General features: G+C 40.4%; 1 protein-coding gene across 4 annotated transcripts; it reads left to right on the top strand.

Moving 5' to 3' along the window:
• Positions 1 to 802: 802 nt before the first annotated feature.
• Positions 803 to 14,230, top strand: fbxo11b (F-box protein 11b). 4 transcript variants are annotated; one of them, XM_044178669.1, is made up of 22 exons: positions 803 to 1,135; positions 2,331 to 2,494; positions 2,715 to 2,775; positions 3,027 to 3,168; positions 3,273 to 3,402; positions 4,943 to 5,026; positions 5,207 to 5,339; positions 5,494 to 5,600; positions 6,559 to 6,670; positions 7,857 to 7,963; positions 8,081 to 8,218; positions 8,308 to 8,525; positions 8,745 to 8,925; positions 9,093 to 9,215; positions 10,120 to 10,205; positions 10,355 to 10,431; positions 10,519 to 10,662; positions 10,886 to 10,996; positions 11,084 to 11,191; positions 11,302 to 11,410; positions 12,497 to 12,595; positions 12,803 to 14,230. In XM_044178669.1, the coding sequence occupies exons 1-22, from the start codon at positions 1,048 to 1,050 to the stop codon at positions 12,930 to 12,932; spliced, it is 2,652 nt and encodes an 883-aa protein (XP_044034604.1). In that variant the 5' UTR covers positions 803 to 1,047; the 3' UTR covers positions 12,933 to 14,230. The 4 variants fall into 4 exon arrangements, with proteins under 4 accessions (XP_044034604.1, XP_044034601.1, XP_044034603.1 ...); XM_044178666.1 differs by having other exon boundaries at positions 804 to 1,135; positions 2,715 to 2,796; positions 3,024 to 3,168; XM_044178668.1 differs by having other exon boundaries at positions 805 to 1,135; positions 3,024 to 3,168.
• The last annotated feature ends 352 nt before the right edge of the window (positions 14,231 to 14,582 follow it).

Below are 14,582 nucleotides of genomic sequence, written 5' to 3'. Positions count from 1 at the left end.
TGATTAATACATTGATACATTTTACATTTTTATTATAAATTGATTAATACACTGTGTATTTAAATGATGCATTAAAAAACTTAAAATAAAAAAATGACAGAAAGATCATTACATTATTATTTATTATTTTGGGTTTAAATCATTAAATAATAATTAAATGTTTTAATTGAATTGTAAAATTCAGTTTTACATGTCGTTATCCCTTTACAAATGTATCTGCCTATTATGCTCCATCTCACAATTCATGTGTCTCCTGTTTTTAGCATTCACATTTCACTTTTTAGATTTTAAAGTGTAAAAACGTATAAACTTCTTATATAAACATTTCCTGCAGCATAACCCAAGTATCTTCCCTCCATATGCTCAGTATGTTCCAAACACTCATATTTCCACTCTCATATATGGCAACTACTAAATGTCAATACTAAATTAGATAGGAAGACAATTAGAAAAATTCAGTGTTATGTTCTTTGTTAATAATTAAGTGATAGTGATTGTTGTTTTAACACTAAATTATATCCCTTGTCAATGTGGCATACTGTAACAATACACACTAACATGTAGCACAGTCCTTATGTATTACAATGCAAAATATACATTATTTTGATGACTGTAGAGTCCATTGGTGTGCCCATGCATTGATTAAATCGCCGCTTGACCGATCCCGAACCCCAACAGAAAGGTTTGTCAAGTCGTCTAATACGAAGCCCCTGATTGGCCACTGCAGGAGCATATGATAAAACGCCAAATATGATTGGTCGAACGGACACCCTGCTCTTTTTTTCCTCGTGATTGTTTCCCGTGTGGGTTAATGGCTCCTCCTGCTACAGACTGAGACGGAGCTGGCACCGAGCAGCGATACGGGGGGAGCTGTAACACCACGGAGAGAAAAAAGCGATTACACCCCAAATACCAGCGGGTTTTTGATCGCAATTGTCTGGGTGTATCTGGGAAAAAGGCTGTCCGGGTGGTAGTTTGGGTCGAGGGCTAAATTTAGAAGCGGGCGGTCGAGAATAGCAGTCTATTTTTCAACAACCAACTCCCCAGATGAACTCCGTCAGAGCCACCAACAGGAGACCCAGGCGAGTGTCGAGGCCGCGCCCGGTGCAGCCCGAACGGAACAACGGGGACAGAGGTAAGCTAGGCCACGGTCAGCTAATGATTTAAGATGAAGCCGTGTCAGGCGGTAACAGTCTTCACATGACCCTCAGTTTTTGCTACTGGCCTGTTCTCCTCTCCTAGAGACGGCGGGTTCAGCAGGAAAACCCGAGGCTTCTTGCTCTCTGGCTTAGGCCAGGCCGCGCTTTGTTTGGCTTGAGTGATTGGGGTTAGCTAATACCGCTAGCTAGCTTACCAGGTTATGTGGATGTTGGGGGTTGTCTTCGCCTAACGTAATGCGTATGTAGCTATACGGTCAACATTAATGGCTCTTATTCAGGTAACCTCAGCTGGAGGCAAAGGGATCGACTTCACACGCTTTAACCACAATCTGCGTGTCTGCTCGGCCGTTGCATTCCCAGCTGTCACTACCGATTCTGAGGGTGTAAATCTGCGGTGTCTTTGGACTGCCATTTTTGGGGTGTAACGTTAACAAAAACATTAGCAGCGAATGGGGGCAATGCTAGCTAGCTGCCCCAGCTTCAAGAGGCCACACAGATCAGCTGTGATAGATGATACGGTGTGATTTGGATGAATTCAGTCTGTCAATTTTCTGCGACTGTAGTAAAAAGCTAACGTAGCCTGCAGAGTGAACCTATATCCCCTTCCTTGTTCGCGGTGCCTGCTAGCCGTAGCTCGATTTGTTTACACCGCGGATTTGCCAGCTACGCAGTTCAGTTTTTAGCCATTAGCCGCACGTATGATCGACTTCATCTGCGGCCCTTAATTTGACAGCACCGTATAAAATGGGTCTGATTCTGCTCGTATAGGACCCAGAGACAAAAACACACTGCCCGATATCAGCTGGGAATGACTAGACATGAAAGATTGGTAATGTGGCTGCAGGGGGTGCATCTGCCATTATCAGTCACTAACCTTTGTCTGCCTTACCAACTATTACCCTGTGTGTTAGCCTGCGCAGTGTGAATACTGCATGTGAGCTGAATGCACACCATTGTGTCATTAATGGTAAGGAGTGTCAAGTGTTTGCTGCAATCACTGGAGAAATTTTAGTTGTGTAATTGAGCAAAAGAGAGATGATTGGGCTTCTCAGAGAAATACCCTTTTCTTTTTTTATTGCATGGCCTTGTTCTATACCACAGCTCTGTGCATTGAAGTGCCTATTAAGAAAATGGTGTATGTATAGGAAATCTGTTTGCCTTTCTGTCCAGATGAAGAGGCTCCTGCAGCAGCTGCAGCAGAGATGGCTATTGAGGAGTCCGGTCCAGGAGCTCAGAACAGTCCCTACCAGCTTCGACGCAAGACCCTGCTTCCCAAGAGAACCGCTGCTGCCTCTGCCACCGCCTCTGCCTGCCCCAGCAAGGGCCCAATGGAGGTTAGACTGAAACATTTGAGTGTTTTTTTTATGTATTGACTGCAGTGTGCATCCCTACAGACTTGAGTATTTATGTGTGTAAATTAGAGAGAATTGCTGATTGATTGTGTCATGCTCCTGAAGGAACAATGATTTTGGGACAGAGCAGTAAATTTCCAAGTTGATTACTTGTGGCTGAATGTTGTAATGAATGTGATATCCTATTTCCCCTCTTTTACAGGGAGCTTCCACTTCATCAACAGAGGCCTTTGGCCATCGAGCCAAGCGGGCACGAGTGTCCGGTAAGAGCCACGACCTGCCAGGTGTGTGTTAAATCTCCGCAACTGGGGCAAGGAGAGTGTTAGCTTTTTTTTTTTTCTTTTTCTTTTTTTTTTGGTTTGTTTTGAATCTTTATTGATTTTTTTGTGTGTGCTGGTAAATCTTGTTGTTTTGCAATCCATTAAATAGCATGACTCCATAGTTTAGTGTGCTTGGAGTGAAAAGATTTGTGTGTGTGTGTGTGTGTGTGTGTGTGTATTTGTGTTTTTAGCAGCCCCAGCAGAGCAATATCTGCAGCAGAAGCTTCCAGATGAGGTTGTTTTGAAGATCTTCTCCTACTTACTGGAACAGGACCTCTGTCAGGCAGCTTGTGTCTGCAAGAGATTCAGCCAGCTAGCCAACGACCCCATCCTATGGTCAGTGTTGAAAAGATGGAAACTTGTTTGTTCTTGTTTTGAATATCACAGTCTTTAAAAGGCAGATAACTGAAATTAATTTTATGTGGTATTTAATATTCTAGGAAGCGCCTATACATGGAGGTGTTTGAGTACACACGTCCTATGATGCATCCCGAGCCAGGCAGGTTCTACCAGGTCAGCCCTGAGGAGCATGAACACCCAAACCCCTGGAAGGAGAGCTTCCAACAGCTAGTAAGTCTGTTTTCTGTGTGTTGTTTTATCGGGAAGAAGAAAGTGCTCTCAGAAGTGCTTCAATATCTTTGCACAGACTTGGTTTATTTTATTGTCTCTTTGCATTTTCTCTCTATATATGAAAAATAAACAATGTGCAGGCCTGCAAAGTCATATATGGCTTTGCTATAAAATACATGCCATTCACTGGGGTAATAATATGTGACCCGGGGAAAAGACTGCTTGTAAAGTTAAATCACTTTGCACGCGCGCACACACACACACATTAGAAAGGAAATTAATGTCTGTATATTTATTTTTGAAATGTTACAATATGTGCGGGGAGAAATAGAAGATGGTAGCTATCACTTGACTGTATAACATGGACAAGCACTTGATGCACAAAATGTGCTTGAATAAGCAACAGTAAGCAGTTAAATGAAAAACAGTCAAATATAAAAGTGCTTTTACTTAAGTGCTTGTGATTATTCTCATGTCATTATTTCCTGGAAACACCAACAAGCCACTCAGTCAGAATTTCTCAAAACCCGTTACTTTGCATGTTTTGTCTGGGGGAAATTTTGGTCAAACTTTTATGATCAGAAGCTGTCAGGACTCTTCTGCTTAATTTATTTTTAGTACATATCCAGTATTTCTCAGAAGTTCAGTCTCACAATTAATGCTTTCAGTTCATCCACAGACAGATCAGTTTAATATGTGTACATGTGATTACAATGTTGTTCTAATGCTATGTCAACAATAGTATGTGTAAAATTCCTTTCTGTGGAGTTAATCTCATTATCTAATTATGTTATTATCGTCTAAGGTCCTCAGGCTAACACGAGACAAACATGTTTGCTTTATTAATTATAATGAAGTAAAATTCAAATTGAAAACAACATTAATTGCAGTTTGTTTTTTGTAATGATCACTTGACTCTTGACTCGAAATTTAAAGAATGCAGTGTTTTGTTGTTGCATCTGTTGTAATCACTCTGAAGTCTTTGTGAAAATTTGTACCTCTGCATTTGTTGTTCTGTGGTGGTTGGTTTGTGGGGTGCATATATTTATGGTGCCAGTGGCTCCTAAGTTGAGGTTCAGTGGTCGCAAGATGGTACACAGGACCAGAACCAGAAATAACATGTTTCTGCTATACAGAATTAGATTTATTTTTTCAGACCTTTGCAGTTTTCTTTACAGTAGTTTGTTGGATAATTTTACCTCTTCAGGAAAAAAACATCACTGTGGTTGAAGTGTTCACAACCAGTAGAGACATACAAGGGGTCACAAGTAAACATTGCTTTGTTTTTAAAGGGTCACAAGCCAAAAAGGTTGGGAACCACTGATGTACACTCACTTTTTATGGCACCATCTTATGTAGCACATTCTCTTTGCTCTGTTTTCTTACTTTAGTACCTAAAAAAAAAAAAAAACTATATTTTTGAGTTATATATTAGCTGTTTGAAAAGGTTAGTGTGATTTCCAGGTTATATTGGGACAACATTAATGTTTGATGTGATCACCAGCATCATATTTTGACCTTGGTGTTTTCTGTGTTGCAGTACAAAGGTGCTCATGTAAAACCAGGCTTTGCTGAGCATTTCTACAGTAACCCCGGCAGATACAAAGGCAGAGAGAATATGCTGGTAAGTCAAATCTTCATAGCTAAAGAGAAATCCTTCAGGATTTATTTCGTTGGTCATAGTACTGACATTTATGCAAAGTACAGCTAATGTAAACACCTGCTTGCTTTTCCAAACTGCCTTCTGGTGAATTGTAGGTGTGTGTATATTCTGCCTGAAAGTGTTTGTGCCTTTCTCCTGCAGTATTATGACACCATTGAGGATGCACTGGGGGGAGTACAAGAGGCCCACTTTGACGGTTTAATCTTTGTCCACTCTGGCATCTATACAGATGAGTGGATTTATATAGAGTCCCCCATCACCATGATCGGTGCAGGTAACCATGTTGCCTTCACTGAAAAGTACTTAAGAAATTACCTTGATGCTTGTGCTGCATGCAATCAATATCTCTCAAGATGGGATACACTCTCAGCGGTGTTTATGCCCATATGTATGAGGGTGTTAATGAGTTTTCTCTGCTTTCCCCTCAGCTCCTGGTAAAGTAGCAGACAAAGTGGTGATAGAGAATACTAGAGACTCAACATTTGTCTTCATGGAGGGCTCAGAGGATGCCTATGTGGGATACATGACCATCAAGGTAAACATAGATCATCTTTTCAAACAAACTGTTGTAGAGTCACATCACAGAGCTCCACTGTTAAGCATGTAGTCACAGTGGGGAAGTCTAGCTTACTCTTTAATTTATTATTTATTCATAATTGAGGGTAAAATTATTATAATTTCCCAAATGGAGACTCCTGGGTTTCTGTGTGGCTTGACAAGAACATGCTATAATTAAGAGCCACAAATGAGTCAAACAAACAAACCAAATTGTGTGGCCAACTAGAAAATTTGTCTCTGCAATTTTGAGGATTGGAAAAGGACAACGTTACTAACCTATAAGTAATGTTTTGCTGTATAGAAGATTATGGCCTGATAATGGTACAGCTCTTAGTTGCTTCATGGTCGTGATTTCTTTTGTGATCAAGAATTTTCCATTTCGGGTCTATTTGCCTTCTGAGTTGTTAATCAACTGATATTGTTTTTAAATGCAAGCTAGAAGGTTATAATGTGAGCCACGTGCCTTATTAAAGAGCTCAGGAGGTAGACATGTGGATGTAATCAGACTAATTTATGTAATTGTGTTCAACTCAATGTCATACAATGCCAATTACGCAGGACACATTACAAGATTTGGGTTTATGTTTGGACTGAAAAAATGACACCTTTCACACATCAGTCAAAGACCAAAAACACCTATGTTGGTTGTCTGGGTGGTATGTAGAGTCAAACCAGCTATATCAATTTGTAAGTTATGAGACAATTTTATTCAAGAATGTTTATGTAAAGGTTTTCCGTCTGTTGCAAATTCATCAGTTACAAAAACCATACAAGAGAAAATAAGATATCACTGTTCCCTGATTATATCCTGTTATCAGCTACGAATATTAGTGGCACTAATGCCTCCACTAGGGAGATTCCAGTGTGGATGTGGTGGGTGGAAAGAAGCTTGATGTGCTGCCACTGTCTGACTTTGGCTGCTCTTCTCGGCTCAGTTTAATCCTGATGATAAGTCAGCGCAGCACCATAACGCCCACCACTGTCTGGAGATCACAGTCAACTGCAGCCCCAACATCGACCACTGCATCATCCGCTCCACATGCACAGGTAACACCCACACACAAACACACACACACACTCTGACCTCTTGTTAGTGGGGAAGGACGCAATAACATGAACACCTGTTCAAACCTAAAAACATAACAATTTAATGTGCACCTTGTTTACAGATCCAACATAAGCTTAACAAAAATAGCATTTACTGCAGGGCTCTTGTATTATTTTACATGATATTGTACGGGTGTATGTGTTTGTGTGCTTTGGCTCTAAACTGTTACAGGACTACAAACTATGTAGCTAATTTTGGTTAATCACTTAATGATCAGTGTGTTTTATGTCCCTGAAGGAGAGACTAAATTTGTCATTTGGGTCTTGGACTGAAAACCAAAAAACCCTGGAGCAGTAGTTTTTTTTTTTTTTTTTTTTTTTTTTTTTTTTTGGCAACTACCTTTTATTATGACAGTTATTTCTCTCCGGGGTTGTTGGATTGCAGCAATGGGAAATCTGGAAAAATCAATGCTAATATTATACGGTATAACACTCCCTCTTGTGTATTGATGCTTAGTTTCTATCAGCCTTGGTCTTTTGATTAAGTGTCTTGTATTTGTTGTCTGAAGACCAGGTAGCATGAAATGTCACATCACATTTAGCATCGCTATATCGTATGTCTTGGAATCGACTTATACCTAGAAAATATCAGAACCTTTGATATAACAAGAACAGTGATGCCAGTATTACTTTTTATGTATGTGCCCCCCAGCAATGCAAATTTTCTACCCGGTAAATGCGAATGTGAATAATGTGCATTTAAATAAAATTCAAATTGTTGTTTTATTGAGGATTCCAGTCCTGATAGTATCCACGAGCAGTTGACCTGTGCGTGTGTGTGTGTGTGCGTGCAGTATGTTGGAGGTGATGACTAGATTTATGATGGCAGCAAGAATGAAATATTCTGTCAATCAGCAGAAAATTAATCAGTGACAATTTTGATAATGATATGAGTCTTTATATAAATACCAAACTTCTGCTGGATTCAGCCTCTCAAATGTAAGGATTTGCTTGCTTTTGTCTTGTCTTTAACAAAAGAGTTTCCCCTCTGGGATCAATAAAGTATTTCTCTCTGTTATTATATTTACCTTTTTGGTTTTTTTTACTGTTGGTCATTTGATAATGGAAGTTATCATTACTTACAGCCCTACTGACGTGTGACGCTTCTGCTTTTTTCTGTGTTTAGTGGGTTCAGCTGTGTGTGTGAGTGGCCAGGGAGCATGTCCAACAATCAAACACTGCAACATCAGTGACTGTGAGAACGTAGGACTGTACATTACAGATCATGCACAGGTAAAAATTACTTTTCCCCCTCAATAGTAACACTTAAGTCATAAATGCACAAACATACAGACACAAATGTTCATACAGTGCTTTGCTTCTGACTCCAAGTCTTGTTGTCTGTTCCAGGGCATTTATGAAGACAATGAAATCAGCAACAATGCGCTAGCAGGAATTTGGGTGAAAAACCATGGTAATCCCATCATTAGACGTAACCACATTCACCACGGACGAGATGTTGGAGTGTTCACCTTTGATCACGGCATGGTAAATACACATTAACTATGTCACGTCATAAATTTTTACTTTAAGAAACATCACAGACCATGTAATTTGTCTTCTTTTCTGTGTTTCAGGGTTACTTTGAGAACTGTAACATCCATAGAAACCGTATAGCAGGCTTTGAGGTGAAGGCCTACGCCAACCCCACAGTGGTGCGTTGTGAGATCCATCATGGACAAACAGGTGGCATCTACGTCCACGAGAAGGGGCGGGGACAGTTTATAGAGAACAAAATCTATGCCAATAACTTCGCTGGTGTGTGGATCACGTCCAACAGTGACCCAACAATACGGTGAGGACACACACAGGCATTTGTAGTAAACGTATAAAGGGATGCAGGCTGTGTGGGTAGTGGTTGGGTGCAAAACAAAATTTCAATGGCTACATTGCTGATATGAATATGGACCATCAAGAATATTTGTGGTTGTGTAGGTAATTTGATTGCTCCATTGTTTGTCTCCATGTGTATGTTTATTCCAAGATTGTGACAGTTTTTTTCTTTTATTTCCAGGGGAAATGCTATATTCAACGGTAACCAAGGAGGGGTGTACATATTCGGAGATGGACGGGGTTTGATAGAGAGTAACGATATCTATGGTAATGCCTTGGCGGGAATCCAGATCCGAACCAACAGCTGCCCCATTGTACGGCACAACAAGATCCACGATGGACAGCATGGGGGCATCTATGTGGTAAATACACTCTTCAGTTTACCAGCAGATATGAAATGTCTGTATGGTATTTGGTTAAAATATAACCCTTTTCCAGCAAGTACAGATAATTTTTTTCAGTTTTTAATAAAAGCATAAAGCTCTCCCTGTCAAGACGTTTTTGACAGCTGATCCTGTTTGTGTTTCAGCATGAGAAAGGCCAGGGGGTGATCGAAGAGAATGAGGTTTACAGCAACACACTGGCTGGAGTCTGGGTGACCACAGGCAGCACTCCTGTCCTCCGCAAGAACCGCATCCACAGTGGCAAACAGGTCAAATTAAAATGATTAAATACTGTCAAACATTGGAAACCTATATAAAGCCTTGAAATCTGATTCATTTCCAGTGAAGTGATATACATATAAGCATTGTACGAGCTGCTATTACCTAACATTTTGATTTGAGTGACAACAATACTGTACGTTTAGTTATAAGTATCAAACTAATTAACAATTGAAGCCATTTGAATTTTAAATTTCTACATCTACTTGGTTTCTGGAGTAATCTGTTTATAGCTTGAGACATGTAAACATAGGTGTAGTTAGGGTAACTCAAGTAAGTTTGCTGTTAATTTTTAGTTAGATGCCAGATATACTTAGATACAGAAGGTGTAGCCTTTTACTCAAGTGTTTTGTGTGTGAACAGGAATGTTCTGTTGTGTTATTCTTGGTAACAGGGAGACTTAACTGAGGGCATTTATATTAACCTTTGACACCCTGCAATCTACAGTATGATTAGCCCCTGAGCTACTCCATTTATGTAAATGTAAGATAAGCCTTTATTGATGCCCAGAGGGGAAATGCAGGTATATGTAAATGTAAACATTGCCACACATTTTACCAAAAATCTTCTTTCTGAATTACCTTCAGTAACGTAACAGAATACTTTAAACAATCATTTTAATCCTCCGATAATCAGAAACAGTTCACTAATTGAGGTCTCCAGCTGTCCTTAGTTCGCTCAGCCTCCACACTGTTTCACAGAACTTTTACTTCCACTTCTGTCTACTTTCCTGTTCTGGGTTATATATTGAATCGACAGTATATATCTAGAATGTAGGATAGTGTGGAGGATAATAAGGATAATGTGCCTTTTTTATGTCTTTAACAAATCTATATGATCTTTCTTGTGTTCATTCAATGTTGTGATCATCTGTTTTTTATTTATTTTGTTTAGGTTGGTGTGTATTTCTATGACAACGGGCACGGTGTGTTGGAAGACAATGACATCTACAATCACATGTACTCTGGTGTACAGATAAGGTAACGATTACCCCCTGTCAGCAGTGTATTCACTGAACATTAAAGAAAATGAGACACCTTTTTAAACCAGATGAGTCTATGTAAAAGCTTTAGCACGTTCCTGTTTTTTTCAAAAAAAAATTCAAATCATTCTTGCTGAATCTTGACAGGACGGGGAGCAACCCAAAGATCAGGCGCAACAAGATATGGGGAGGCCAGAATGGAGGGATTTTAGTCTACAACTCAGGTCTGTATTTCTCACTCAGCCACTCTGTTTGTTTCATGTAGTGTATTTGAACTTCTACGTCTAATCCTGCTGTTTTTAATGTAATAGGTCTGGGCTTTATCGAGGACAATGAGATTTTTGACAACGCCATGGCCGGGGTGTGGATCAAGACAGACAGCAACCCCACGCTGAGACGAAATAAGATTCATGACGGCAGAGATGGAGGCATCTGCATTTTCAATGGAGGCAGAGGTACTTTACGTCTTCGACAAAACAAACAACACAGCTTCTGAAATTTTCTTCCTTTTTTGTAGATATGTCTGAAACTCAATAGTACAATCAACCTACTATTGAACTTGAATGTTTAGATTCACATAGTAGAATTAGGGCATCTTTTTACTAGTTGGATGTTTGTTCCTTGTGATTTTGCTCGTGTAGATCTACAGTTTGAACTATGAAATCTTTTTCTCTGCAGGTCTGCTGGAAGAGAACGACATATTCAGGAATGCTCAGGCCGGTGTGCTGATCAGCACTAATAGTCACCCGATACTCCGCAAGAACCGCATTTTTGACGGCTTTGCTGCTGGTTAGCTTTTTTTAAAATCAACTCCATATGAGCACAAGTAACATCTTTATATTTCCTTTTGGTGCTGATTTTCTTTTTCTTCTCCAGGTATTGAAATCACTAATCATGCCACAGCCACGCTGGAGGGCAACCAGATCTTCAACAATCGCTTTGGAGGCCTGTTTCTGGCCTCGGGAGTCAACGTCACTATGAAAGGTAACTAGCTGCTTTGTGGGTATTAAAGCTTTGCCCAGTCTGGTTACAAGTCGGTAGGATCTGCTTTCTAATCTCTCTCTCCTGTTCACTTTCTGTCCCTCTTCGGTCAGATAACAAGATTCTGAATAATCAGGATGCCATTGAGAAGGCAGTGAGCAGAGGACAGTGTCTCTACAAGATCTCCAGCTACACCAGTTACCCCATGCACGACTTCTACAGGTAAACTGCATCAGATAAAAGGTTTAGAATAATATTGGTACATTTAAGTAGAGCTGTACAGAGCCCCCTTCTTTTGAGAACTTTTGCTTTTCCTTGCAATAAATTTTGCATTACCTCACAATACTTTTCTTATTCCATTCCTTCTGAGCCATGTCTGTTTCCACTCAGCTGCTCCCAGCGCAACGCCCCATTGAATTTTACTTTGAACTGGGCATTAAGAATGCTGATAGTACTACTGCTCAATAGGCATGCATGGTTATGTAATTAAGTAAACTTAAACAAATTCTTAGATCAAGAGGTCTCTCCAGAATAAAGCAGTACGGTAAACAGCAGGATGCTGTCAGTTTCATTTGTGAACAGTTACTGTATCTGTACTGAACCTCAGAGGGGTTTCACTGAGGAAAAGGAGACGCCTCTAGAGGCGGAATTACAGATGTGCAGTTGAATCTACCTCATAAAGCTAATGTGCTTTATTTGTATGAGTCAAAAAAGCAACAAACAAGGTGACTGAAATGCTGCAGTCTGTGGTTCTGTCACAGAAAGAGCAGACAGCACTGGACCACTTGCAGAGATACATCAGGAATGCAACCAACCCAAGATGGAAATGTTTTTTTTGCGTTTTTGCACAGGGTCCTCTGTTCTTAAAGGAGGTAATGCAAAAGTATTGCGAGGGAATGCAAAAGTAGTCCTCAAAAAAATCTCACCTTGACATTTACGGGGCTCCATGGAGCTGAAAAGATTTGATAGTTAAGTTATTTTTAAAGCAAAAATGTTACTTAGTTCATTGTCTTATGTGACAGTTCATTAAATATCTTTAATTTCTTTGGGTTTTGGACAAAACAAGAACTTTGAAGACGTCACCTTGGGTTTTAGGAAACTGTGGTGGGCAATTTTCAAAAATGTCTGACATTTTGTGGACCAATTAATCAAGGAAATCATCTGCAGATTAACTGATAATGAAAGTTTCATTAGTTTCAGCCCTACATTTAAGATACAATTATTTTGAGAAATTGTTAAATGCCTATTAGATCGTGTTTTAATTTTTCCTCATTGTGTAAATGAATGTTTTGTCTTTTGTCTCATCAGATGTCACACCTGTAATACAACAGATAGGAACGCCATCTGTGTAAACTGCATCAAAAAATGCCACCAAGGGCACGATGTAGAGTTTATACGGCACGATCGGTAAGACGTTTTTTTCTGATGACGAATTGTTTTTATTTTTCATTTGTTTTTTTTAATATTGAAAAAACAGTGAAAATCTGAAATTGATTTGCAAAGCAACCACTCTGTAGTTTAACTGTTTTATATATACTTGAAGAGTAGTTGAACATTTTCTTTCACTTTGTTAAGGGACTCTGGTTCATAATTCCTGATATCTATTCACTCTAGGTTTTTCTGTGACTGCGGAGCGGGAACGTTGTCCAACCCGTGTACGCTGGCCGGAGAGCCCACACACGACACAGACACTCTGTATGACTCAGCACCGCCCATCGAGTCCAACACGCTGCAACATAACTGAAGGCATCCTGTTTAGTTACACTCTCACATAAGCATATAAACACATTACATTGCACACAGCCATACACAGACACACATACACACAGTTATATACACACACATCCACTTGCAGCCATAAGGACCCAGAGAGACTCTGTGATTGCGGCGCTCTCAGACGGGCTCGAGGTGAAAGAGGCTGCAGAGGGAGCAGCTTCCTGCCTGCTGCAGTGAGATACGCTGCAGCGGAGGCAGACTCCACTAGAGAGAGCAGTGGAGCTGAGGGTAGACTGACAGAACAGCCACAAGAGATTCCTCACTTGAGTATTTCTTATTGCAGTCTGTAGACAAGGAGAAGATGGCAAGAGAAGGGCTCTGCGGAGGGGCTGTCGATGGCCGCCTGCACCCCTTTCTGCAGCACGTGAAGATCCCCCCTGGTGTTAACCCTCGGCTCCCGGCCCACCTCTACTTCTTCTTCTTCACAAGAACTGCTCTCAAAAGAGACTTCCTGCTTCCTCACAGCTGCCATCCCCATTGGCTGCCCAGGCAGTTGTAACTAGGCAACGGATGGGCGGCTGTTGCTCTGTTGTGTGTGGATAAAGAGCAAGATTGTGTGTGTGATGGAGCACTTGGGCTTTTTTTTAAAAATATGTTCTGATCAATGGATTTTATTTCAATGCTTTCTCATGTAGTTTTGTATTTTCAAGCAAACAGCTGACTGTATTTGAATGTCTTTTATTTTATTATATATTATTATTATAATTATTATTTTTATTTGGTTAGCGTCCCTCCTCCCACCCCGACACCCAGGCAAACTGCAGAACTCAAACGTCCCAGTGGTGAAGTTCTTTCTGTGAAAGAGAATCTCGTTTAAACACTAAAAACCCTCTCCGGTATATTAGCTTAAATGGCAGGTGGAGGGGCTCCACAGTTGTATGTGTGTTGTGTATAGTGAAAGGTGTGTGTGTGCGTGCGTGTGTATGTATGTATATGTTTATAAGTTGATGCAGTCAGTGTTCTGTGGAGAGGGTTTCAATAGGAGGCGTCAGAGCTCCTTTTGAACTGGAACTGAAGAGTCTTTCTGCAGTCCCCGTCCCCCCTGCCCCCCCTTCTCTCCCCAGTGTATCGTGGTGACTGTGGCTCCTCATGCAGCCTGAATCGTATGCATGTACCATAACATCTAGACTTAATATATTGTGAAGTATTCAATAACCATTATGTAGATGCTAGTTGGAATTCAAAAAGGGGTATACTTTCTTAGAAAGACAAAAAAAGAAAACAGGAAACTGGCCATTTCTAAGAAAATAAAACTTTATTAGATCAGAGGTGTCTGTCTTTAAATTCACTTGCTATGATTCACATCCTGCAAAATTACCAATAAATGCCTGCTGAAGGTGCAGGTGAACAATCCCCCCCAAACCATTGTTCACTTGAAGCTGCTCTGATCTTCTGTCATTGCAGGTCCTGATGAGTTAGGAAACCTGATCTTTGTCAAACTGAGGGGATGTTGCTGGTGACAGGTCGTAGAAAAGGTTTCAGTCGTAGTCATCTGGACACTGTTTTCAGAATCCAGACATTTCGGCTCCCATCCGGAAGTCATTCTCAATTGTGAAAAAATTGGACGGGAACTGGAAATTTAAGCTACTCTGTGTTACATAAGCCCTGCCCTCAGGAA

This window comes from Siniperca chuatsi, linkage group LG20 (assembly GCF_020085105.1).
Source record: "Siniperca chuatsi isolate FFG_IHB_CAS linkage group LG20, ASM2008510v1, whole genome shotgun sequence".
In the NCBI taxonomy this organism is placed as follows: Eukaryota; Metazoa; Chordata; class Actinopteri; order Centrarchiformes; family Sinipercidae; genus Siniperca; species Siniperca chuatsi.
This window is presented reverse-complemented; position numbering and strand designations above follow the sequence as displayed.